Source organism: Choloepus didactylus, chromosome 3 (assembly GCF_015220235.1).
Source record: "Choloepus didactylus isolate mChoDid1 chromosome 3, mChoDid1.pri, whole genome shotgun sequence".
NCBI lineage: Eukaryota > Metazoa > Chordata > Mammalia > Pilosa > Megalonychidae > Choloepus > Choloepus didactylus.
In genome coordinates, this window is record NC_051309.1 from 131812707 (window position 1) to 131839060 (window position 26354).

Here is a 26354-nt window from a genome sequence, read left to right on the forward strand (position 1 = left end):
AGAGGCATAAAGAAGAAGGCAATCAATTCTTCCTGGAGAGAAGAGGGCATGCTTTAAGAAGAGGTGACACAAATCCTGGATCTAGAATTCCTGAGGGGGTTAATGATATTTCGAAGAGAGGTAAGAACTTATGGAAAGGTACAAGGAGGGAAACACAGTTCATTAAGGCTGAAGACTAATTATTGGAGGAATAACTTCAAGAAGATAGGGTTGATTCTTGGCGTATGGTAGGAAGCAATGTAGTTATTTTAGGTTACTTGTTTTTTCTTATTTCTTTGTTTTGGTTTTGTTTGAAATGTTTTTTATATTGTTTTTTTTTTTTTCATTTTTTGATAAAGTTAAAAAAATAATCACTAAAGAGAAAAAAAAAAAGAAGATAGGGTTGAAGGCTGGGATCAAATCCTGGAGGTCCTGGGAAATCATAACAAGAAACCTGAAGTATATTCTGCAGGTGTTGGGAATTCATTAAAGGATTCTAAACAGAAACTAAAAGTAAAATGTCATTTAGGCAGCAGGTCAGAGTATAAAAGCTAGAGTAAGGAGGTTCTAAGTCAGAAATGATTTGGACATGAACTAAGCCAGTGTTTATTAATTCATTACTCATTCATACAAAAATATTCTTTGACTACTTCTTATGTGGTAGGCACTGTTTTAGGCCTGAGGAACATCAATGAGCAATAAAACAAAACCCTGTTGTCACAGAGCTTATATTCTAGGGAGAGAAGAGATGATGAATAATTCATCAACAAATTAATAATTCAGGTTGTATAAGTGCAATGAAAAGAATAATATGGGATGAGGGTTAAGAAAGTAATGGATATAAGAAAGAAAGTAATTTGAGCTTGTAAAAAAAGCTTCAGTTTTTACTCTCAATGTGATGGAAAGTCATTGGAGGGTTTAAGCAAATGAATAAAACAATCTGACTCAGGTTCTAGAAAGATCACTCTGGGTGGCAAGTTTAGGACAGACTGTAGGGAGCAATGATAGAAGGAGAGACCAATTAAGAAGCTATTGCAATATTCCAGGAGACTAAGATGGTCGCTGTGGAGCTTATGAGAAAGGGTCAGATTTTCAATTTCATTTTAAATGTAGACCCAGTAAAATTCATTACTGATTTGGATGTAGGGTGTGAGAAAAAGATGAATCAAGGTGGCAGCGGGAATTAGAGACGGTCATAGCTTTGAGAAACATAAAGAAGCAGAGGATTAGGAATTAGTGGTACTGAATGGAATCTGCATGGCAAATTGCCTAGAAAGACCTGGGTTTGAATCCTAGAATACTGTCCTGGCCAGTTATAACCTGTGGACTTGGGCAAGAAACCTAATTTCAGTGGGCCTCAATTCCTTCATGGGGGTGGAAATAATGCCTATATATTCCTGGGTTGTAGTGAAGAACAGAGAAAATATATGCAAACTGCTATCACTGAGTCTTTCCCACAATAGGAGCTTGACTAGATGACAATTATTGGTCACAGGTTTGAGTAAAAGGTGTCTAAGCATGAGGCTTAGCTCCATAGTTTGGGTTCTTTGGGGATGACAGAATTGTCACAAAGATGGGGAGGTGAAAGGAACATGTTAAGAGATTGAGCTGGCTGGGGTGGGGTGGGTGGGTATCCTACAGGCATCTCCGTATATTTGCCGAGAATTCAGAAGAAAGTTTTGAGCAGGAGAGAGACCTCTAGATCGCATCACAATATGGATGGTAGCTAAAAATACTTAAAAATTCAGTAGGTATGGAATGCTGGGGGAATCACAGAGCATGGAATAACCAGTCTAAAGGTAAGAGTTGTCTGGATGAACAAAGTGAAATTGAGCAAATTGTAAACAATTGTTTTTTTGTTTTGTTTTGTTTTTATTGAGATTGTTCAGATACCATACAACTATCCAAAGATCCAAAATGTACACTCAATCGCCCACGGCACCACCATACAGCTGTGCATCCATCAATACAATTATTTTTTTTTTTCAATTTTTAGAACATTTTCACTACTTCAGAAAAGAAACAAAGAGAAAAAAAAAAAAAGGAAACTCACATCCTCCCATACCCACGCCCCTCCTCCTTTATTGATTCATAGTTTTGGTATATTTGTTACTGTTGATGAAAGAATGTTAAAATACTACTAACTGTAGTATATAGTTTGCAACAGGTATATATTTCTTCCCTGTATGCCTCTCTATTATTAACCTTTAGTTATAGTGACATATATTTGTTCTAGTTCATGAGAGAGATTTCTAATATTTGTATAGTTAATCATGGACATTGTCCATCACAAGATTCACTGTTTTATACATTCCCATCTTTTAACCTCCAATTTTCCTTCTGGTGACATACATGACTCTGATCTTCCCCTTTCCACCACCTTCACACACCTTTTAGCACTGTTAGTTATTCTCATTACATGCTACCTTCACCCTGTCCATTTCCAAATATTTAAGTTCTCCCTCGTTGAACATTCTGCTCATAATAAGCAACCACTCCCTATTCTTTAGCCTCACTCTATATCCTGATAACTTATATTTCATGTCTATGAGTTTACATATTATAATTAGTTCATATCAGTGAGACCCTGCAATATTTGCATTTATGTGTCTGTCTTATTTCACTCAATATATTGCCCTCCAGGTTTCTTCATCAACCCATTTCTTTTAAGATGGTTTTGTTCAAACACTATACATTCCATCCTAAGTAAACAATCATTGGCTCCCCATATAGTCACATATTTATGTATTGAGCAACATCACCACTCTCTATATAAGGACATTTCTTCCACAAAGATGGAGGAAGAGTCAAAGAAGGCAGACAGGCAAAAGAGAAAGGCAAGGGAAAGAAAGAAAAACAAACAAACAAACAAACTTGATAGCTAGAAGGTTTTGGACAAAGGAGAGATAGGATTAACCTAAAGTAGAATAAAGAGTCCAACAAAACCACCAATGCCAGGAGTCCCATACCCTTCCCCTATTCCCCACCCCTCCATATGCATTTAGCTTTGGTATATTGCTTTTGTTACATTAAAGGAAGCATAATATAACGTTTCTGTTAATTTTAGCCTCTAGCTTGCATTGATTGTATTTTCCCCCAATCCCACCCTATTTTTAACACTTTGCAATGTTGACATTCATTTGTTCTACCTCATGTAAAAACATATTTGTACCTTTTATTATAATTGTTGAGCACCCTAGGTTTCCCTGAGTTACACAGTCCCAGTCCTTATCGTTCGTCTTTTGTTCTGGTGTCCCACATGGTCCCAGCCTTCCTCTTGCAACCATATTCACAGTCATCTTTGTTCAGTGTACTTACATTGCTGTGCTACTATCTCGCAAAACTGTTTTCCAAACCTCTCACTCCTGTCTTTTCCTTTCTGTCTGCAGTGCTCCTTTAGCGTTTCTGTAGAGCAGGTTTCTTGTTCACAACTCGGAACTCGTCATTGTCTGTCAGAGAATATTTTAATCTTTTCCTCAATCTGAAGGATAGTTTTGCTGGATATAGATTCCTTGTTTGGTGGTTTTTCTCTTTCAGTTATCTAAATAGATCACCCCTCTTCTTGCCTCCATGGTTTCTACTGAGAATCCAACACACTTATCAAGCCTCCTTTGTATGTGATAGATCGTTTCTCTCTTTTTGCTGCTTTCAGGATTCTCTCTTTATCTTTGATGTTTGATAATCTGATTTTTAAAAGCGTCTTGGCATAGGCCTGTTCAGATCTATTCTGTTGGGTATGCTGCGCTTCTTGATTGTAATTTTATGTCTTTCATAAGAGATGGGAAATTTTCACTGATTATTTCCTCTATTATTGCTCTGCCCTCTTTTTCTCCCTTCTCTTCTCCTTCTGGGACAACCCAATGACACTAAATTCTTGCTTTTTTGTTTTAAGTTCCTGGAGACGTTGCTCGTATTTGTCCATCTTTTCTCTATCTGTTCTTTTGTGTGTATGCTTTCAGATGCCTTGTTCTCCAGTTCCTGAGTGTTTTCTTCTGCTCTTTTGAAGTCTGCTGTTGTATGTTCCAGTGTGTCTTTCATCTCTCGTGTTGTGCCTTTCATTCTATAGATTCCGCCAGTTGGGTTTTTGAACTTTGAATTTCCTACCTTATGTACGTCCTGTGTTTTCATATACGGTTCATCTCTTTTACCATATCTTTCCCTAAACTTTTTAATTCATTATTATTAGTTGTTTCAATTCCTGCATCATCAGTGAAGGGCAAGTTTGTTCCCCTGACTGGGCCATAATCTCATTTTTCTTAGTGTATGTTGTAGTTTTCTGTTGTCTAGGCATGTTTCCTTGGTTACCCCAACAGGACTCCCCAGACCAGAATGGCTAAGGTCCCAGAAGGAAGAAATATTCATTATCCGGTTTCCCCTGAGGGTGTGTCTTAGAAAATTGGTACCCCTCGATGCCTCCAGTCACTGTGCTTTTCTGCCCAGCATGGTGGCGCCTGTTAGCCTATAATTCTTGACTGGTGTAAGTTCTGAATGAAAGGCAGGTAGTAGAGCTGGGCCCCACCCCTTTCCTCTTAGAGAAGATAGATCCCCTAGGGGAAGGTCATTAGCATTTCAGTGGTCTCTCTCTGCCTGTGCTATACCCTTGTCTGGGTCACAGAACTGGAGACTGAAAATGGCTGAGGCTTTCTCCAATGAGCCGAAAAAGGAACAGAGCTAGTCCGAGGTGACCCTCCGGCTCTCCAAGGTCAGTCGTAACCCAAAGCCTCTGTCTACTTGTTGGGGATTTGTAGATGGTAGTGAGCAGTTCACACTAGCTAATTAAAACCCCAGTTGGAGCTCAGCTGAGGTATATTTGCTTGCTGAGATAAAGCTTCTCTCTGGCACCATGAGGCTTTGCAGCTCAGACTATGGAGGCAGGGTTCTTCTGATTTGGATCCACAGTTTTTACTTACAGATTTTATGCTGTGATCATGGACATTCCTCCCAGTTCAGGTTGGTGTATGAGGAGTGGATGGGTCACATTTGTCCCCCTGCAGTTATTCCAGATCATTACTAGTTGTTTCTGGTTTCTTTAGTTGTTCCGGGGGACCACTTAGCTTCCACTCCTCTCTATGCCACCATCTTAGATCTCCTCTCATAAACAATTGTTTTTTGTTTGTTTGTTTTTTGTTCAGGAGTTGGAGAGGACTTTCTAGGCAGTGGGGTAGTGTATACAAACCACTGGGAATAAGGGACAGAGATGTGAAATAGCATGAGTGCTTCAGGAAACTCTAAATGTTGGTACAGAGTGCAGAAAACTGATGGTCAGGAGATTGTTAAGAGGTAAAAGTATAAGACCAGAGCAATTTTCCAGTCAGCTGCATTTTATCCTGTAAGTTGTGAGAAGCTATCACAGAGAAGTACATGATTGGGTTCATGTTTAAAATGTCACCTCAACACCATGGCAGGTGAAGAACCATACACTGGAGATTGGATGTGATAAGAATCAGTGAGCTATGCACTTTTAATGGGAATGGAATGAGAGGAGGTAATAAAATTGAGAGCTATTTAGGAGTGGAAGTGGGGTGTGAAAGGATGGCATCTTCCTGGGAGGACTTGGTAAGTGAGGAGAGAAGAAAAGATTTTGGAGCAAAGACAGTCAGTTCTCCACTGAGTAGGCTGCATTTCAGCGAAGTTTAGGAGGCATTTTGATATGTGTATTTCTACTTAATGACCAATATCAGCTGCAAATAAACACAATGAGTTTTGGAAACATGATAGAAGTAAATGGGATAGAAATAGATTTTTAAAAATGTTTGTAAATTATAGTTCAAAAAAATAGCATCATGGTCCAATTTACCTAAGGAAATATTCAACAAAAATATTAAGCATAGAAAAAAGTTAGCTTGAGCGTCCCTGTAGGATGTCCCTAAACAGATCATATTTAATTTCTGGCCTATATCAGTTATTTGTTTAGCTGAATAGTTATATAATCTAAATAGGCTTTGCCTTTATGAAAATGTTTCCATTAAAAACACTGGAAAATGGAATCAGTTGAAATTATTAATTTGAGGTTGTAGTTCCAGTTCAGGACAGAGCTCCACTGTGTATATTTCTTCCTCTACAAGTACTCCTTTCCTTACTAAAAAGTTCAAAGTCAATAAAGGTATTTTTATGATTAGCCCCAATGGGAGCACATTGTTGCCTTAACCTTACCACTAACGTTTCACAGAAGGACAAGGAAAACATCTTGTATTTGTGAGTTTCCTTTCATATGCACTATTTCATCGTTGGGACATGCCAATGGGACTGAGTGCTCGCGTTCCTTCAGTATTTAAAATAGAATTTCATACAGTGCAATTTCACACCTTACAACCTTAATGTTTCTTCTTATACTGAGCTACATTAATACTCTTTTTGGTATTTTTGTATCAGAAATAAGCACCCAGGTGCTTTTCCTAAAAACCTGCCAATTCTGGATCAACTATCATCAGTTGAGGCACTGTTGGTTGTAAAATCAAGTTTTTACCTAGCTTAATCAATGCTCAGGCCAATTTTACTGATAACAGTAATATTTTTTCCTTTTGTAAATAATGTAAACAACTATGTCAAAAAATTTCATTTCAATTAAAATGTCATAAGAAGAAAATCTAAACAGTTTGTAGCTTTAATTAAACAAAGTTGTGTTTACATATATTTGGGGAATTCATTGTTTGGCTTTAACAAAGTAAATATCTATGACCAGTTAAATCACTGGTTTAGGCTGTTATTAACCCATCAACAACTTGGGCACCCTTGAATCACCTTGCATTATACTTTGCAGAACAACTCAATTGCATTAAAACGGGATGCAAGCATGTCTTAAGCAAAATCAGTTTGTTTCCTGCTAGTAAAGTAAACCAAAATGAATAAAAGTACTGCTATGGTTATAAGGATTATGCAGTCAAAAGCTATAAATAGCACTAGACACTAAGAGGCACATGCCCAGCAACATGGAACATGCACCTACAATCGTACACACTCATACATTCATAAATGACAGACACACAAATGCACATATACACCACTTGTTTTTGGAGGACACTATGGGAAGAAAAGAGAAGCCAAACTCACAGTCACACTGAAAAGGCTTTCTCCAGTGTGTGTCCTCTTGTGCTCATCCAGGCCTCGCTTCTGGCTGAAGGCTTTGCTGCACTCTGAGCACTTGTACGGCTTCTCCTGCGGTCAATGGAAAGAAGCCACCATGAATGTGAGTCAACACAGAGCCCTGCATGTTAAAGTGTGTGGGGTGTGGGAATTCTATCTAGGCCTGCAAGGTGCTGCAGCAAACTCACAAGAGTGCACCACTTTAAATTTTCAGGGGAAATCAGTACTTGGTAACTGTTGGACATTGTGCAAACTGCTAGCTCATGGGGGTTGAGAGTTTCAAAATTAGTTGTGTTACTTTCCCTTCAACAATGTCAGATCTGTATGAAAGTGAATTTTTGTCTGGTTGCTGTGATCTAACTCTTAAGTACGTCTTTTGACCTAGGGGTGCTATACATATTTCCTGAAATACTAAGGGCATCATGAACCAAGAAAGTTTGGGGGCCTAAGAGCTAGATGTTGCAAAGTGTTTACTGTCTTGCAAGGATTCCTGGGAATGAAAACTTCAGAACCTCTATGCTCTATGGTATTCCATTCAGTGGCACATACCACAGAACCAAATTTTCAACAGATTTTGGGGGGAAGTTGAAAAAGCAAGAGCTCAACTGTGATTTATGTAATTTTCATTTCTAATACTCAATCTTTTTAAAGTAGGATGTTCTTTTATCCTTTCTAAAATGAGGAATTTTTATTGTTGGCCACAGACACTTAAGGGGAAGGAAAAGAAAAAAATGATCAAATTCCTCAGCCATCTTTGCTACCGGGAACTTAATCATATCACCATCTTTTTAACTTAGACTTAATAGTGAAATAAATGAATTAACAGTGTTCTATTAAAGCAGTGGCCAGTTACCAAATAGTGCATCCACAAAAAGATTTGTTTAGATTAAAATAACATGCGCACTGAGATTTTTTTTCAATATACATTAAAAAATATCCTGTTTTAAACACACTTTTGGATTGAGGTAGTGTATGCATTTGTGTATGTTTTTAATTTCATGTTATGTTGACAAGTTGCTGTATTTATATTTTCTCCTTAATATTGGAGATAATATAAAAATTTTCAGACTTATAGAAAGTTATGTAAATAGTCAAAGAGACATATGTGTGTCCACCAGCTAGGTGAAGAAATAAGACATTACCAATACAGGCTAACCTGTTGAGCCCTCTCTCCTATCCTCCGAATGCAGCAACCTTGCACCTCCTCAGTGGTGACTGCTGTATTCGATATGATTTCTTATCCTTCCCTTGTATTCCTCTATATTTTTACTGCATATGTATGTATGGATCCCTAAGCAAGATGTCGTATTATTTTGCCTTTAAAAAATATTTACCTGTTATCATACTGTATGTATTCTTTATGCATTCCTTTGAGACTTGCTTTCTTTTGCAAAACTGTCTTTGCCAGCTTCTAGTCCCGACTTATATTTTGCAAACATGTATAGCTCTTATTCATTCATTTTTAGTGCTCTATGGTATTCCATTCAGTGGCACATACCATAATTTATTTATATACACTCTCCAGTGTTAGACAGTTAAGTTTTCCCCAATTTTTCACTCTTAAAAATAATGCTGCTCTGAACAAACTTGTACACATACACCCAAGCACAAGTGAGGGTGATTCTCTACAGTATGTATACTTAGAAGAGGAGTTGCATCTTCAGCTTTTCCAGGAATGGCCAAATAGCTCTACAAAGTGAATATATTGTTTTATACTGTAATAAAAAATGTATTCTTATAATTTTATCACTTTATTTTATACATTTTGAGATTTTCTTCTCATGTACATTAGTGCATGTAAGTTTAAAACTATTTCATTCCTGGAAAATAAGATCTTTTTTAAAGTAACCCCGTTTATCTATAATAATCTATTTTTACCTTAAAATTAATTGAGTCATAATATGGCTATAAAAGCTTTTAAAATTAGTGTTTTCCCAGTATATCTACCTTTTTACTCTGAAACAGTCTGTCTTGTGTACAACTGAAAATATAGTAAAACTTTGCCCAGAGGAGGATGCAAGTCCTTGGGTGACAGTCACTCTTATCTTTGATATCCTGTAACTTAAATTCTATGAGGAAAAGGTAATACAACTTATTTTATGAGATAAGGGAATAAGAGAGGGAAGAAAACAAAATATTTGCTTTATGGATATATACAAACACACTCATTAAAAATAAGGAAAAAGTACTCAAAACAATTACAGTCTTTCTTGCTGTAACTGGTTACATCATCATAGCCGGTATTTATACCTACCTTCTTCCACTACCCACTCCGTGTTCCCTTTACCCTCAGCAAGCACCTCAGCAGGTCGTGGTTCTTTGATTGCTCGGGTGACACAGAACTTCATTACTGAAGGGTCTGGGCCATTAGTTGTCCTGCCTGGATTGGGTTTTTGTATTTTTCCACTGACTTTAATCACACGAAGAGGTGCCCTAAGAGATTGCCTGTATTCCAGGCATACTCTCTCTTACCTCCGTTGTGTAGTAGCAATGGCCTTTTACTCAGGATCAGTCACCCCAGCAAGTACAGTACCTCCCTTCTTTACATGTTGATTCAGAGGCACAAGGAACCCAAAGTGGCTGGGTGGCAATGTTAACTTCCAATTCAACAGAATCATTGTTGTATCTCCTGGTGGGAACACTCCTCTTTTTGGAATTTAGACCTCTAGACCAGCAGAGCCTATTGTCACGGGGTCAAGAAGCAAAAGATTTTCTAATGGATCAAAAGATTTTCTAATAGAGGTAACAGTGAATGGTGCCATTTCCATTTCTACCTCTTGAATCCTAGATCTGTGAATCCTGGAGATGGGAAAGCAGCACCATAGACTGGACACTGGTTTAAAGCATATACAGCCTCCTGGGGAATACTGCCCCAGCCCTGAAAGGTATTGCTACATAATTGGCACTGTGATTTCATCTTCAAAAGGCATTCCACCTTCTATCAATCCAGCTCTCCAAAGGATGACAGAGAACATGGTAAGGTCAATGAGTTTCATGAGCATGTATCCATTCCCACACTTCATATGCTATGAAGTGAATTCCTTGATCAGAAGCAATGCTGTGTGGAATACAATGACAGTGGATAAGGCATTCTGTAAGTCCATGGATGGTAATTTTGGCAGAAGCATTGCATACAGGTAAGGCAATTCTGTTTCTGGAATATGGGACTATTCTAGTAAGAACAAAATGCTGCCCTTTCCATGATGGTAGTGGTCCAATATACTCAACCTGCCACCAGGTACAGGCTGATCACTTTGGGGAATGGTGTCATACTGAAAGCTGTGTGTTTCTCTGCTGACAGCAGACTGAGCACTCAGCAGAGACTGTGGCTAGGCTGGCCTTTGTGAGTGGAAGTCCATGTGGCTGAGCCCATGCACAACTGCTATCCCTACTGCTGTGGCCACTTTGTTCATGAGTCCACTGGGCAATGACAGTAGTGACTGGGGAAAGAGGCTGACAGGTATCCACAGAATGATCATTCTTTTCACTAGAATATGAAAATCCACCTTTGTGACTGGGGTCTCTGTCTGGTGAGCATTCACATGGGACACAAATAGCTTCATGTTTTTTGCCCACTCAGAAAGGTTTATTCCCATACCACTCCCCACCCCCCAAACACAGATCTACTTGTTCTCAACTTTCCAATCATATTCCTTCCAAATTCCTTAAAATCCAGCCAAACCACTGGCCATAGCCCATGAATCAGTATACAAACAGTCAAGCCACTTCTTCCAAGCAAAATGAACAACCAATCCTTAGGAGGCTTTCCTTTCACCACTGTCATTTGGGGTCGTCCCAGAAAGAAGTGGTACTGCTGCAGCTGCCCACTTTCTGGAGTTACCTGCATACTGCACAGATTCATCTATAAACCAGGCCCAAGTTTTCTCTTTCTCCGTTAACTGATGGTAAGGCCCTCCCCAAGAGGCTATAACTGTGGGCTGGGAGAGAGAAGGTGATGTAGCAGGAGTGGGAGCCATGGGCTTTTGGGCCATTTCTTTGTGTAACTTAATTGTGCCTACAGGGCCTGCTTGGATCCAATCTCATGAATACCACCTTCATTTGATGATGGAGTGTTGCTGGGCATGCCCAACTTTATGACTTGGTGGGCCCGGCAACACCAGTTCATGATAGGCAATGCAGGTCACATGGTAACTTGGTGGCCTATGGTTAAGTTTTCAGTCTCTACTAAGGCCAAGTGGCATAAAAGTGGTCTCCCAAAAGGAGAGTAGTTACCTGCAGAAGACATCAATATATATGAGAAATGTCTTGTGTAAAGAACATACAGCTTAAAATCACTTTTTTTTTTAAGCTGGCTAGTTTTGTTTCTCTATATTTAGTGTGATAATTGATATATTAGAATGTATTTCTAACATTTTATTTTTAGTGCATTGTTTTTATCCTCCTGGTTTTCTAAGTTTTCTCCTCTATATTTACTTTCCTGTTTTGATTGATCATTTTCCTCTGTAGAAATTATGAAATCTATTTCTATCCTTTTAGTGGTTATCCTTAATTTTTTTTTTTACCATGCACATTTAACAAAGTATAAAGCTAATCTAAATGTTTTATCTCTTACTGGAATAACATACATAACTTAGAATGCTCCTGAACTGCATGTTATTGTACAGCAGTATTTTAGTTATATGTCAATCATTAATGTCCAATATGGGATCACGATTATTTTATATAATCAGTGTGATTTAGTTTCACAAATGTTTAATAATTACTTTGCTTCTCAATCCTCCTTACATTTCAGACCTTCCTTTTATGGATCTGTTGGTAGTAAATTCTATTCTTATTTGACTGAAAATGATTGTTTCCCATGTCTGGGTGAACGAAAAGCCTACAAATCCAATTAGATGTATGATAGACTTGTCCTATTCTTCAATTATCTTAAATTCTCTTTCCCATTTCCATCTCTCTGTGCTGTGTTCTATGTAATTTCTTTAGAATCAGTTGATCAATTCTCTTTTCAGTTGTGAAAAAGTTGCTGGTTAATAGGCCATTTGAGTTTTTAGTTTCTGTTATTGCATTTTTAATTTTAGGTTTTTGATTAAATCTTATTCTATAGTCATGTTGTTTACACCATTAAAATATTCTGGCATTTCTATAATTTTATTTATCAGATAAATCATTACCTTAAGTATTTTGGAAGTCTAGTTCTGCTATTTGTGGTTTCTCCTATTTCCTGCTCATAGTTCCTGCTTTCTTACATATTTCTGGAATTTGGAATTGTGAGCTCATGTTAGGTGGTCTTCATCTGTTAAAATCCTGTGACCCCTAGGTTGAGGGTAAGTCTCTCCAGAGAGGATCTGTGTTTGATTCTGCCAGCTACTTTGGGATGCTATCAATCAAAGACTGTTTTAAGATTATTTATTGCCTAAGGGTTTTCTGGCCAGGCAAATATTTTAAGTCTGAACTCCAAACACACTTGAGGGAAGGATTTTAATTATAAACCCTAAGGAGAAACTTCCCCTAGCTAACAAATACTCCAAGACAATTAAATGTCCCAAGCACCTCCCTTTGCCAAAGGTAGATTTTTCTAGTCCCCAATTTAGTTTGAGCATAGCCTTGCTAGGGGCGTGGGTTCGATCTCGCCCTCGAATCTGAACCCAAAGCCTATCTCCTTTACCCTGCCATCACTAAAAATAAAATCTTTAGTTTACTGATACTGGCAAATACTCTGAAAGTGCTCATCCTCACCTTGAGCTAATCACTCTAGTTTTCAGCTCCATTTTCAATTGTTGGACCCTGGAGTCTACCTTTACCTTTTTTATAAGTTCAGGTTTTTGCTGTTTGCTTTAGTTTACCAAGCATTAATATGTGTTTCATAGATGGTTTTTTTCTCCAAAGTTCAGCGTCTACCATATTGCCAGAAATGGAAGTAACATGTATAATTTTAAAGATACAAAAAAATGTATTTTAAATGAATGTTCAAGTCATCAGAAAAAATCACTGCTTTTTTTTTTGGCAGTCTAGCCTGAATAAATAGAATGTTTTTTTCCCTGTAACCTGAATAAATAGAATCTCTCTGCGTTTATTGAATTATCTTTGGCATATACTATTTCTTCAAATATTCCATAGTTTTTTCAAAAACTATTTAGATCAGAAATTGTATGGAGTTCTGGGATTGCTTTTTAATACTCTTTTAATATATCCAAATGCTTTACTTGTATTTTAAAAACATACAAAAATATATTAGTATGATGTATAAAAGGAAAAAAAGGAAAACTTTCCTCCCTACACTTTATTTGTAAGAACAGACCTTGTAAAAAAAAATGTGATGCACACCACTTTGGCAGACACCAATGACAGGTTAGTGTTTGGCAAAGGACAACCTAAGATAGGTCCACCTACCTAAGTGCCATCCTGAGGAGTAAGAAGTGGTTTCAGGGAAGAAAAGGGAGTGCAAATCGGTCTCTGAACGTCATTGTTAAGAACATCCTTCTCACTCCTTCCCAAACCTCCACTTAGGAGATACTGGCTAGGCAAATATCCTAGTGGTTGTCCCTACCAATTCTTCGAGTGATCCCCAGACAATTATGGAGATTCTGGTGGGAAAGTGTGGCTTTGTAGTTACCACATGAGGTTTAAAAACCCAAAAGTGTATTAAGCATTGGCTTTAGACTGAAAAAATAATGCCTTACACACACAAACACACACACTCACGTAAATATTGATATTTTCAAATGTGTATAAATGCTATTGGAATTAATTCAATGTATTTCATTTACGGATGTCACTGAAGTTATATTACTTTTATTAATTTATTTTCTCTTTCAACAGACACTGAAACTACAGGAAGGTAGGGGGTGGTTTGTGAAATTTATAATGTTAAAATTGTTCCTCCAACTCAAAAAGTTTGAGAATCATAGTTCGAAGAGGGACTCATTTGATTGAGTGGTTTTTTATTTGCATGAGCTCCTTCTTTTCTACAAGGAACCATTTGAATCCAGGGAACTCCTGGGCTTTTGCCCTAAAGGAAGCTCACAAACGACTCCAGAATCACACTTCTATGTCCTTCTAGAAAGAAAGACTTTTTGACTCCTTATGACCTAAGTATTGTAAGAGTAAGCAGTTTTTTCCCTTCAAATGCTTGCCTCTCTTCTTCATCCCTAGATCTTACACAGAGTCTGTACTGTTCCTAAGGATATCTCAAGAAGGATATAATAATTCCTGACAGAAAGTGGTCAAACTTCCTTGCAGTGCTCCTGAAATGTCCACCCTTGAAAGGGACTCCCATTCATAGTAAATGGTATCAGAAGCAAAGGTTCAAGTATTCCTGCTTCAGTAAAGAGCTCTTATACCAGAGGCAGAGCCAGGAGGAGATACATCACTCACCTCAAAAGTTAAGAGCACCAAATGAACTGAGATAGGAAATAAATGCATTTTTTGTTTTTGGAAGGAAACCCTCATCCTTTCCTTACTGATTTCTTCTTATTACTCCTAATAAGCCATGCTAAAGAAAAACCAACCTCACATCGTAAACACAGTCGGAAAGAGTATAGAGGGTTGCCTGAGTGGTATGGGGTAAATAACATAAGAGACATACCTATACCTGTTCCTGCCCCTCTCTATGAGATTTGTAAAAAATCTGTGTTGCCCCTAAAACATTCCTGAGGGCACTTAGCACCAACTTTATGGTCCAGAGGATCCACGTACGTGTGCGAGGCTTCAGGTGCAAGGGAACTTCAGTATCTAATCTTCGTTGCCTACCCTTGCCATGTGGCTCACTAAGGAAGACAGTAGTTAGGGCAATTACATGGTGGTTGACACAGCAAGGGAGCACAGGACAAAAAAAGCTTAGAAAGCCATAATAGGCTTTGACTTCTTAGTCTCAAGTTGGGCAGCAGAGCTAAGACTGCGCTATCTACTACTTTCCAAAGGACACCTGGAAAACAATCCATAGGCCTATGAGACTGTAGTGTGGGAGCATGTTTATATAACAAAAGACTTCCAAGGGCCCCATCACCCCTCCATTGAACAAGAACTGGTACACAACCATCATTTTAACATTAGGACTATCCTAACTCCACTAGTTTTCTTCCTTTATCTTTCTCTCTGATACCAAATCTTTAATATGGACACAAAATCTGATCCAATAAAGTAACATGGAAATTGTCTATAACACTGTTTCAGAGTGGAATATGTAATACAAATTACACATTTTAATTCATTAGCCGGATTTAACTAGAGACAAAATGATTAGGTTCTTGATTAATTCTGTTTCTGAATGATTACACAGTGTAACTGACAAATAGCTTGTCCTTTGTCATCATAACTTGGGGACCATTATTAAATGGAAGCAATCTCTTTGTCAGTTAAACTGTGTAATCTATCAAGGGCAGAATTAATCAGGAATCTAATCAGTCTAGATTTAATCACACAACACTTTGCAGAATTCATTCAGAAGATAGGATCTACAGAGCTCCACACCCTGCACCTTGTGATGTAGTAAATAAAAAGTCTTATTTCTGTGTAGTCAATGCCCATCTTTACAAATGTTACATTTTGCTAATATGAACTGAATTAATATATCTCAACATCATTTGAGAAGACTCTGTAGAAACAAAGGTACTTTTTTGGTAAATCTTAGAGGGATCTGAATGTGGAAGTGCTTTAAAATAGAAAGTTATTAGAGGCTTCCTTTCAGTTCAGCTAAGGATTGCTTGCCAGGAGGTAAAGCATAGGTGGTTGCTTTTACATTAGATCACGATCAAATAGAAACAGAAAATATAACAAATGAGCTCTTTCCCTTTTAGCCAAAGGTCAAGGGAAAAGGTGTCAGGTAGTCAGAAAGCCATTCTTAATAAGTGTTTGTTCATGATGGTGGTAGTCTGACACCAATAAAATTAAGAAAGGAAATTAATAAGTAATTAAAAGAAAACAGGCAGAGTGGTGACTACGATGGAAACTGTTAGAGCTGGTGGTATTTTGAATATATAAAAACACAGGTTTGCTGAAGAGGGGATTCAAATTGTAGGTGAAATACTGGCTCCTTTGTCTCGATGGACAATTCTTTCCTCCATTTGTCTTGCTCAAAGCTGTAATAAAGTCAAACTGTCACACTGATAGTGAAATAACTTCCATATGAGCCACATGGATATCAAATACAATCTGAGAGAAGAAACCTACTAATGAGGAATCAGATGTGGACATGACTCTCTCTTACACGCATAATAAACACACATACACGCACTCACACATACACACAAAGGTGTGTCAGGATAGAAAAGTTATCTTTTGCTCCAAATTAACTTCACTAGATTATTTTTTGTAGATTAAAAAACTATGGGTTTGCCAGATGGTCACTTTTTATTTCTAAATTTTTAAAAAATCTTCAAAATTTAATGAAGCATAGATTTGATGTGGATTTCTTAAATATGAATCTTTGAAATGAACAGAAATTTTATGAATTTCGCATTTCCTCGGCTGATACAATGATGTTACCTTCTGTTTGACACACTATAAACTGTGGCACAGATGAAATAGGCAACTTGTAATTAAAAGGGCTCAATTGTATTTCTAAAGGATTTTGAGCCAAGTCATTTAGCCCTCAGACTTCCTCATCTGCAAAATGCCTCAATCATTTCCAATGTGGAATATGGAGCCTCAAGGTAAGGAAAGATCACATATAGACAGTCTCAGACTCCTTCCAGACCGTGCACTCATGTAAGGCAAGATCCATGTACCGAACCTTCCCTAGACAAGGCACAGTAAAGGCTTTAACCATCCACTGTGGTCTAGAGCAGGATTTCTCAATCTTGGCTCTATTGACATTTGGGGGCAGATAATTCTTTGTTGCAGAGGGCTGTTCCTTGCACCCACTAGATGCCAGTAGCATTCTCTCTTCCCCCTCCCCAATTTGAGAACTCAAAATATCTCCAGATATTGTCAAATGTCTCCTGGAGGGCAAAATCACAGAAGCACTGTATAGAAATAGAACAGTGCTTCTCAAACTATCTGTAGAGAAAGAGCATGCTTGGATGTTTCAGCAACGCCAAAAATGTTCTAAGTTTCTAAACACTTGCTCACAATTTCTGTACTTACCTCATCACAGACCCATAATAATTTGTGGGCTGGCACTAGTCTGCAAGCTACACTTTGAATAGCACTGCTCTAGAATAAAAAAGCTATTGATCACATGATGCCCACGTGTCAATTTTATCATCATCTAGGTAAACTAATTCTTTAATACACCTTATTTAAATGATGCCTATCACCAGAATTACATCTAAACCTTGGACTAAATGCCATTTTAATTTTATAGATAAAATTCAGATTTTATGGTTGGGGGTTAATGAGGAGGCTATAAATGGGAAAAATAATAATTGTTGAACCTAGGTGAGGGTAATGGGGATTTATAATCCTATTCTCTCTAGTTCTGTAGGAATGAAATTTTCCATGCAAAAAGTTAAAAGAAATAAATTTTTAAATTCCTTTCATCATGGTATTCTAAAGCTTGAAACATCACCATTCCCCTTCCACTTCAAAGATCTTGTTCTATACCTAAGGAAGTCATTATGGATATCAGGAGGGTGGATCATATAAACCTTAAACCACCTCAGAAGCCAGAAAAGCTGTCTAACACACTTGTTTAATGACCACTCAAGTCCTCCAAGTGGCTGGCCCTGCTGTTAGGCACAGAAATGCAGCCTGGTAAGCAGCAGATTCCCAAAATCCAGCTCCACTCTACCCCAGCCCAGCATGCCCGGGCCGTTTACTCAGGAGTGTATTAGGAGAAAGAGGTTTCTTGTACTCTTGTAGTATAATAGGGTTATCAGTATAACTGGGCCAGCATCTGTACATCAGGGGTACTTACCACAACAGGGCCTCTGTAAACAAAAGTGAACATGACAGGCAGCCCTGACCACTGACCAGAGGGCGGCCTTCAAATGTGCCCGTCCATGTGGCAGAGACTGAAGCCCTTGCCGATCATCTATCCAGTAACTCCAATTCTAGGAGCCTGTCACTTCTCTTTGTAAGACTGGCTTTGTGACCAAAATATGACTACGCAGTTCTATAAAATTTCCAATTCGCAGAAGAATTGCAGGTGAAATTTAGAAGTAGACTTGAAAATGTGGCCCCATGGATTTCTATTACACAAGCTAAGGGAACAGAAATATGGCCCACAGTACAGCATGCCATATATCTAACAGCTCTTCTTAATGGCCTCGCTCCTGAAAATGCCTCTGCCACCAGCTGCACACAATCAAAATGCACTGAGTTTCCTTCTAACGAGCAGCCTTCCCTAGAAAACTTCTTTTACAGATGTTTATAGCTTTTGTGGCTTTTTTTCACCATCTTATTTTTATAGCCAATGTGATCTTTCAACATGTGACAAAACATACCCATGGCCTAGTAAACAATGCACCTAAAAATTATAACTCTTTGGGATCCTACGGAAAGCTATGGGAATATTTAAAACAGGTTTCTACATAACACATCCATAATTGATTTTGCATTGTAGCTAATGGAAAACATACTTTCTATAAACTTGGAAAATGAATTGCACAATCCACATATAGAAAACTAAAAATAAGCCCAGTAAATAGAATATATTTTTTTATATTCAAGGGTGGTGCACACACTTTAAATAGAAACAAGAAGGCACTTAAGTCTCTTTTTAATTAATTCACTCTTGAGGCCAACAGAATAATGTGGGCAAGCATAGTAGCTTAGCAGCCGAAAGACTTGTCACTTGCACAGGCAACAGAAGAAAGTGCCTGGAAAAAGCAAGCAAAGAATCACCCAAACTATCTCAAAACCTTATTTTCCTGGGGGTAAAAAGGTGACTTGAAATAGTCCATTTGGAATAATAAGGCAAAACTGACCAAATTAAAGTTCTTCCTTATTTTCTCCTAACTTCTAGCCCAGTGGATTTCCCTGGCTGCATGTCCAAATCACCTGGGAACCTTTTTAAAAATACTGCCTCTATCCCAGAGAGCATGTTTTAATTGGTCTGGGGCCAGGCACTGGCATTTTAAAAAAGCTTCTGAGAAGCTTCTAATGTGCTGCCAGCCCACTACCTCCTAAAGTAGCATCTTCTAAAGTAACAGTTGGAACAATCATAAAAATTACAACAGCAGCAGCAACAGTGACAACCTCTACTATCCCTACTGTCACTAGCCCTTCACTACCACAACTACTACCGCAATTCAACAGACTCCCTACTTTATGATGGCTGGCAAAGTACGAGGGACTTTTAGGGATTTTTTATCATTTACTTGTTAAGCAAAGCTGCAAATCTGACATGGCTATTCTCGTTTCCAGATGAAGAAACATGAATTTAAAAATATGGCCAAGGATACACAATTGGGTAGAGGGGGCAGAACTCAAACAAGGTACTCTTACTCCAAGACTGGTGTCTGTAGTGACTCTGCTGACTTCCTACTTGAACCTCTTTCCTCTTCTCCTTCCTTCCTGGCAGAATGCTGAGAATGTTTGGGTGCTTACCTTCCAACTAGTCAAGCAGTCTAGAACAGGCTGCTTCCCAGCCCAGATGAAAGAGAGATCCTTTCTAAAACATATACTTTAGATTTACAAACACTCTGTACTTACCAAACAACGTCTCCCCCTTCCTCTCAACTTCCAGTCCCTGGTAACCTCTAATTTACTTTCTGTCTCTACTAATTTGCTGTTTCTAGATAGTTCATATAAGTGCAATGACACAGACTTGCTTATTCCACTAAGCATAATGTTTTCAAAGTTAATCCATTTTGCAGCATGTATCAGAATTTCATTCCTTCTTCCCGCCAAATAATATTCCACTGTGTGTCTGTACCACCTTTTGTTTATCCCTTCATCTGTTGATGGACACTTGGGTTGCTTCCACCTTTTGGCTATTGTGAATAATGCTGCTATGAACACTGGTGTACAAGTATCTGCTTGAGTACCTGCTTTGAATTTAAGACAGAGATCTTGATCAAGCTAAGTCTTGACCTCCAAACTTGTCTGCACTTTGGAATCATCTGGGGACATTAAAAAACTGCTATGCCTATGTTCCACCCTCAGAGACTGTGATTTCATTGCTCTCCATGTGGCCAGGGCTTTGGCCCTTTTAAAGGATGCCCAGGCAATTCTATTATGCATACACATTTGGGGCCTGCTAGGCTAAGCAATGATGGGGTTAACTGAAGCATGTGACAGAACTGTAGTTACTGAGGAGAGAAGATAAGTCTATGGGATTCTAGAAAAGTCTCTTCTGCTTGTTGATGCAAACTGCATACAGAGGTGATGACTGAGCTACTGCGGTCACGTGCTGAGTAGGCAAGGAGCTGGCTGAGGACAGAAGGAGAGATGAGAGGAACCTGGGCCATTCAAGATTTTGGTGAACCACTGCATTATTCAACCACATAATGGCCCTATCTCTGAAAGTCTTGTTACATGAATTATATAAATATCATTATTGTTTAAGGCCCTTTTATTCAGGATTTCACTTACTTAGAGCAGAAAGCATTCACCGTCTATTGCATTCCCAATCACCATGACATATTCTAATGCCCCTATTCCTGTGACAGGGAATACATCTAGTTCAGACTCGAGCATAACAATATGATAGTGAAAAAAAAATCCAAATCCAGTGCATGGCTATTAAAAATGATCATCTACACTTGTGGATAACACTGCCTTTATCCAGCGTATGGATGGATGAGTAGAAAAATGGGGACAAAAACTAAATGAAAAATAGGGTGGGATGGGGGGGATGATTTGAGTGTACTTTTTTACTTTTATTTTTTATTCTTATTCTGATTCTTTCTGGTGCAAGGAAAATGTTCAAAAATAGATTGGGGTGATGAATGAACAACTATATGATGGTACTGTGAACAGCTGATTGTACATCATGGATGATTGTATGGTATGTGAATATATCTCAATAAAACTGAATTAAAAAAAAGATCATCTACAATACAGTCTAAGAACCCCAGTTTTAAAAACAGAAGTGAGTGTTTTTTAACAGCAACTCTTCTGATACATATGAAGAGATTTATAAAGGGAGCTGAAAATACAGTTGATGAGAATAGTAAGAACAATGTGAGACTTGTACATTATAAAGAGTGTGCTTTGTAATTGTTGGAAGAAAAGGAATGCTGGTTAAGTGAATGAGAATTATTATCTAAATTAGGTAATTTAATTATTATCTAAATTATGTCCTTTTGTAGTGACTATTACATTTTTTTTTCAAAAATCTTACAACAGAAGACTAAGGTTATGCACAGGAAATTTCCCTTACAAGGAAAAAGTCATGCTTGCCATCCTAAAAATTATAAAGCAAACGTTGAAATATGAGTGCACAATTATAATGAAAATATAAGGAAATAATATATAAATACCTGTAAATATATTATAAATATATATAGAGATGAATATAAGGAAAATAAATTATTGAAAATAAAGAGGATATATGAAAAAGATACACATGCACGGGTGCGCACGCACACACACACACACGCACACACACACACACGTATGTCCAAGGCAAAAATGTTGAGTTTCAAATAAGAGTCAGAAAGGAAATCAACTATGAAAATAATAAACCGTCAGAGTTGTGAAAGACCAAGGTTGCTAATGTAACTTTTTTCCCTTTGCACATATCATCTTCCATAACATTTGTTTGTTGTATCCTAAAAATGTGATAATGAAAATCAAAGTAAGTCTTCAAATTTAAGATAGCCTAGCATTTTTTTGCATGGACCAGGGAGCTTCAACTATCAATGGAACATTTCTTGCAAATTTATAGGCTTAGACAAAGCAATCCACCATCAAAGACAAACTTAGAAAGAAAAATATTAACTACTTCCTCTTAAAAGGACCTTTCCTATATTTGAACTAGTATTTTAAGCTTATATAACCAATTGATTTTAAATGCTTCAAGGTCTATTCATAAGTGATCTGACAGCAATCAAGGTAGTTCCCATGATTAGATGACATTATCATGAGTAAAATAATCAGAAAAGTTCTCCATTGAATACTGGAGCAAGATATTGGGGAAACACAAAAAGTTATGTGTTGAGAAGAAAAGAAAGAGCACCAGACCTGCAGGTAGGAGTACTGGATTCCAGTCCCTGCTCTGCTACTGACATAGTATGATTTAGGCAAGTCACTAACTCTCTGAGCCTTTGTTTTCTCACTGGGAAACCTGAGTGTTGGAGTTGATGAAACCTAAGGGGTCCATTCTGTCACAGGCCTTTGGCATATGCCATTCTCCTTGGCAGTCTGCCACATCCAAAATACAGATAACAAATCTTATTCATTCCTTAAATTTTAGTTCAAACGTCTCTTCTTTTGGGAGACATTTCTCTGATTGCCTAGATTAATTCAATTATCCCCATTATATGCTTTCATAGCACTCTGCTTTCCTTCATATCACTTATTATTGTTTATAATTACATATTTATTTGAATGATTACTTAATTATTGTTGATATTCCCTGCTAGACCATGTTAACCATGACAGCAGGGACTGTATCTCTTTTAGCTCAATAGTGTATCCCCAGCACTCAGCACAGTTTCCCCTATATAGTAGGCATTCAGTAAATATGTGTTAAATGAATGGCTATTAAATTTTTATATCTTTGGAGCTATAATGGTACAATAGGAACCACATTTACCTCCCTACCTTCAAATAACTAGAACACTGTATAAAATGAAACAATTTCAAGACATTGGGTAACAGGCAACAGGCAATGCTGGATTGTGACTCCTGAGAGAAGGGAAACAAATGAAGTGAGGCCTCCTAGTATCACAGCTTTGCCTTCTCAGGGAAGAACAGAGCCTGGCAGTTTTGCTGAGTTAAGGAAAATTTGTGGGGCAGAATCCTGGAAAGGAGAGAGTTTCACAGAGAAAAAATTCTGGAGATCTGTAAAGGAGTCTTCTCAAGTCTTTGGCTGAGAACTGATCTGCTTATGTACACAAGGCAACTAGCAAAACCAGGAAGAACCACTAGAAAACAGCAGTTCAAATCCCCAGAGTTCAAATCAGCCAGAATGGAAAGTCCTCCTAATACGTGGTTCACTGGGTTGAGTCCTCAGAAGGGCATTGCCTCAGTAGTGGGGTTAAATTATGCTTAGATTACAGGCTGTTCTCCCCTGAAAATCTTAAAAGCAAGCCTAAAAGGATCAAATGATTTCAAGTACCTTAACTGCATCCCAGAACAAAGCCCCTGTTCTGGTTTGCTAAAGCTGCCGTTATGCAAAATACCAGAAATGGATTGGCTCTCATAAAGAAGATTTATTAGGTTACCAATTTACATTTCTAAGGCCATAGAAGAGTCCAGACTAAGGCATCAACAAGAGGATACCTTCACTGAAGGAAGTCCGATGGCATCCACAACACCTCTATCAACTGGGAAGGCACCTGGCTGGCATCTGCTGATCCTTTGCTCCTGGGTTCTGGGTTCAAAATGGCTTTCCCCAAAACATCTCTGGGCTTCTGTCTTAGATTCTATCTCTCAGATACTGTGCATCCTTGCTGGTTTTCCCAGGGTGTTTCTCTCTAAGCATTTGGAGGTCTTCTCTTCACTTCTCTGGGGCAAACTCTGAGCTTCATCTCTTCGCTTAGCATCTCTAAACATCCTTCTGTCTGCATCTCCAAGCATCTGGGTCTGTGTTGGTTCCTGAGCTCCCTTAGGTACTCCAGTAAACTAATCAAGACCCACCTTGAATGGGCGGATTCACACCTCCACAGAAATAATCTAATCAAAAGGCCTCACCCACAGTTGGGTGGGTCACATCTCCATAGAAACAACCTAATCAAAAGATCCCACCCATAATAACTCTGCCCCCACAAGATTACATTAAAGAACACAGTCTTTCCTGGGGTACATAACAGTCTTAAACCAGCAAAGCCCTCAAATACTTACAGGAATTTAAAAACAAACAAACAAGCAGCAACAACAAAAACAACAAGACTCTAGCACCCAATAGCATAAAATTCATAATCTGCCATCCAGTCAAAAATTTCCAGGCATGCAAAGAAGCAGAAAAATACAACTCGTAACCAGTAGAAATATCCATCAGTAAATACTGACTCAAAAATAATAAAAAAAGGTAGAATTGAAATATAAGAATGTTAAAACAGCTATTATAAATACACTCCATATGTTCATTAAACAGTTACAGAATAAACTCTGTATGTTCAAGAAAGTAGAGGAAAGCATTATCATGATGAAGAGAGAAATAGACCATATAAAAAGACCCACATTGAAATTCCGGAGATGAAAAGTACATCATTTGAAATGAAAAATACAAAATACAGTGGATGGGGCCAGTAACAGATTAGACACTGCAGAAGAAAAGATTAGTAAACTTGAAGCCATAGCAAAAGAAACTACTCTAAATCGAACACAGAGAGAAAAAAAGACTGAAAAAAATCGACAGAGCAAGAGTATGCTGTGGGATTATATTAAGCAGCCCAACAGGCAGGTAACTGAATGGTGTCTGAAGTCCCAGAATGGTGGAGTGGTGGGCTGGCTGTGTGGGTGGGTGGAGGGACTCAGGGGAGGGAACAAGACAGAAAAAAAGAAGAAATAATGGCACAAAATTTCTAAATTTGATGCAAACTGTAAACCTACAGTTTCACGAAGCTCAACAACTTCCAAGCAGAAATTCTTATATCTTTCAATAATAAAAGCTATTATGGAATGTTAAAATGTCAAAACTTTGTGAATGAGGTCTGAAAGGTGCTTGAACATCTCCTCTGCCCTGGTTAAACATACATCCCTGGCTAGTTTGGCTAGTATAACATGGTCCAAATGGTATCTAATTGCAACATGAAAAGATCACCTGAAATGTGGCTAGTGAAGTTGAGAAACTGAATTTTTAGTTTCATTTAATTTTAGTTAATTTAAATTTGCTTGATTCAATTATTAGAAAACTTTACGTATGTTTGAAACAACTTGGGTAGGTGAATCTACTTTTTCAACTGTTCAAGCTTTATGACCAAGTATTTCTGATGGAAATTTGCATCAGAATTGAGATGTGCTCGAAGTATAAAATACACATGAAATTTAAAGACAGAGTATGAAAATAAGAATGTAAAATATCTCATTAATATTTTATATTGATTTCATGTTGAAATGACGCTATTTTGTATATATTGGGTTAAATAAAATATATTTTTAAAATTAAAAAAAGAAGATCTATATTGTTCCTTACCCCTGAGAAGATTATAAGAGACTTGCAGAAAAGACAGACTGGGTAGAGTACATGTATCCATCAACCTTTAGCTTTTCTGTCATGCAGCTAGAAATATGGTATAAAGTAAGATTTGGGGGGAATATGAGAATGAGAATTCAATGTAGTCACAGACTCTTAATTTTAAGAGGCATATCTAACCAGTCTATAGAGAATTGAATTAATTCTACTTGCCTACTTCCAAAAACAACAAGCATACTTTCTGACATACGTGATAGTGCCAAGTGTAATCCATCTCTGAATAAAACCATAAAGTTTATTCAGAGGTCTGTAGGAGAAAGGAATTATGTAAATAAAAAGCATTAGCAAAGGGATGGCTAATTCTAGAGAAATAACATACCTATTGCATTACACAACTTTGAAAATAATAATAATGCCACAGAAAGGTGCTATCACACATGCAGCTAATTCACCCATGGCCAATGTTACATTAATTTCAGCCAAGCTGATGTCAATAGGTTAAACAAAATCATCAAGGAGAAGGAAGAAGTCAGAGGAAATCATATCATCAATTTAAATTATGTCTCTGAGTCAACAAACTGCACAGATGGCAGGGAACTAGTAGCATAAACTTGCCCCTTTCAAACCTCAAAAAATGCTGGAAAAAAAACAGCCTATCTATTTGCAAAGATGAGGATTCCAAAGTTGTCCTGGCAGAGATCTTGCTAGATTTGAATTTGTTCAAGTCATAAAATGTACTGACAAAAAGTCAGCCTAAAATTATTTAAAAAAAAAAGATGATACAAGAGGATTACCCTAATAAATGGGGACATTTTTAATTTCTAAGATTGAATATAAACATTTTTAATCCCAAAACTAATCCTAACAGAATATTTTTATTTAGAAAACCAGAACCTTCACTACATCCAATATATTTTTTCCTGCAAATTTGAGCCCAGTCTTCTTTCCCAAATGGGTGAGCTTTTGTGAAAACTTTTTCTAATCTCTGGTGGTGCAACACACACTCCAGCAGGCCAGTCTACACACCTTCTGCAAAACACCATTCCCACCCCAAAAATAAAATGACATACTATCATCAGTAGTAACCAGTAACAAATAATATTTTATTTTATTTTTTCTAGGCAATAGTGATTCTCAATTT

At 37.6% G+C, this 26354-nt stretch overlaps 1 protein-coding gene across 1 annotated transcript in view; it reads right to left on the bottom strand.

Moving 5' to 3' along the window:
* The window catches only part of PRDM5 (PR/SET domain 5), a 254641-nt gene that overhangs the window by 9466 nt on the left and 218821 nt on the right, over window positions 1-26354 (bottom strand). The window contains 1 exon segment of the mRNA XM_037830566.1: window positions 7030-7134. Coding sequence (XP_037686494.1) covers window positions 7030-7134 — 105 coding nt within the window.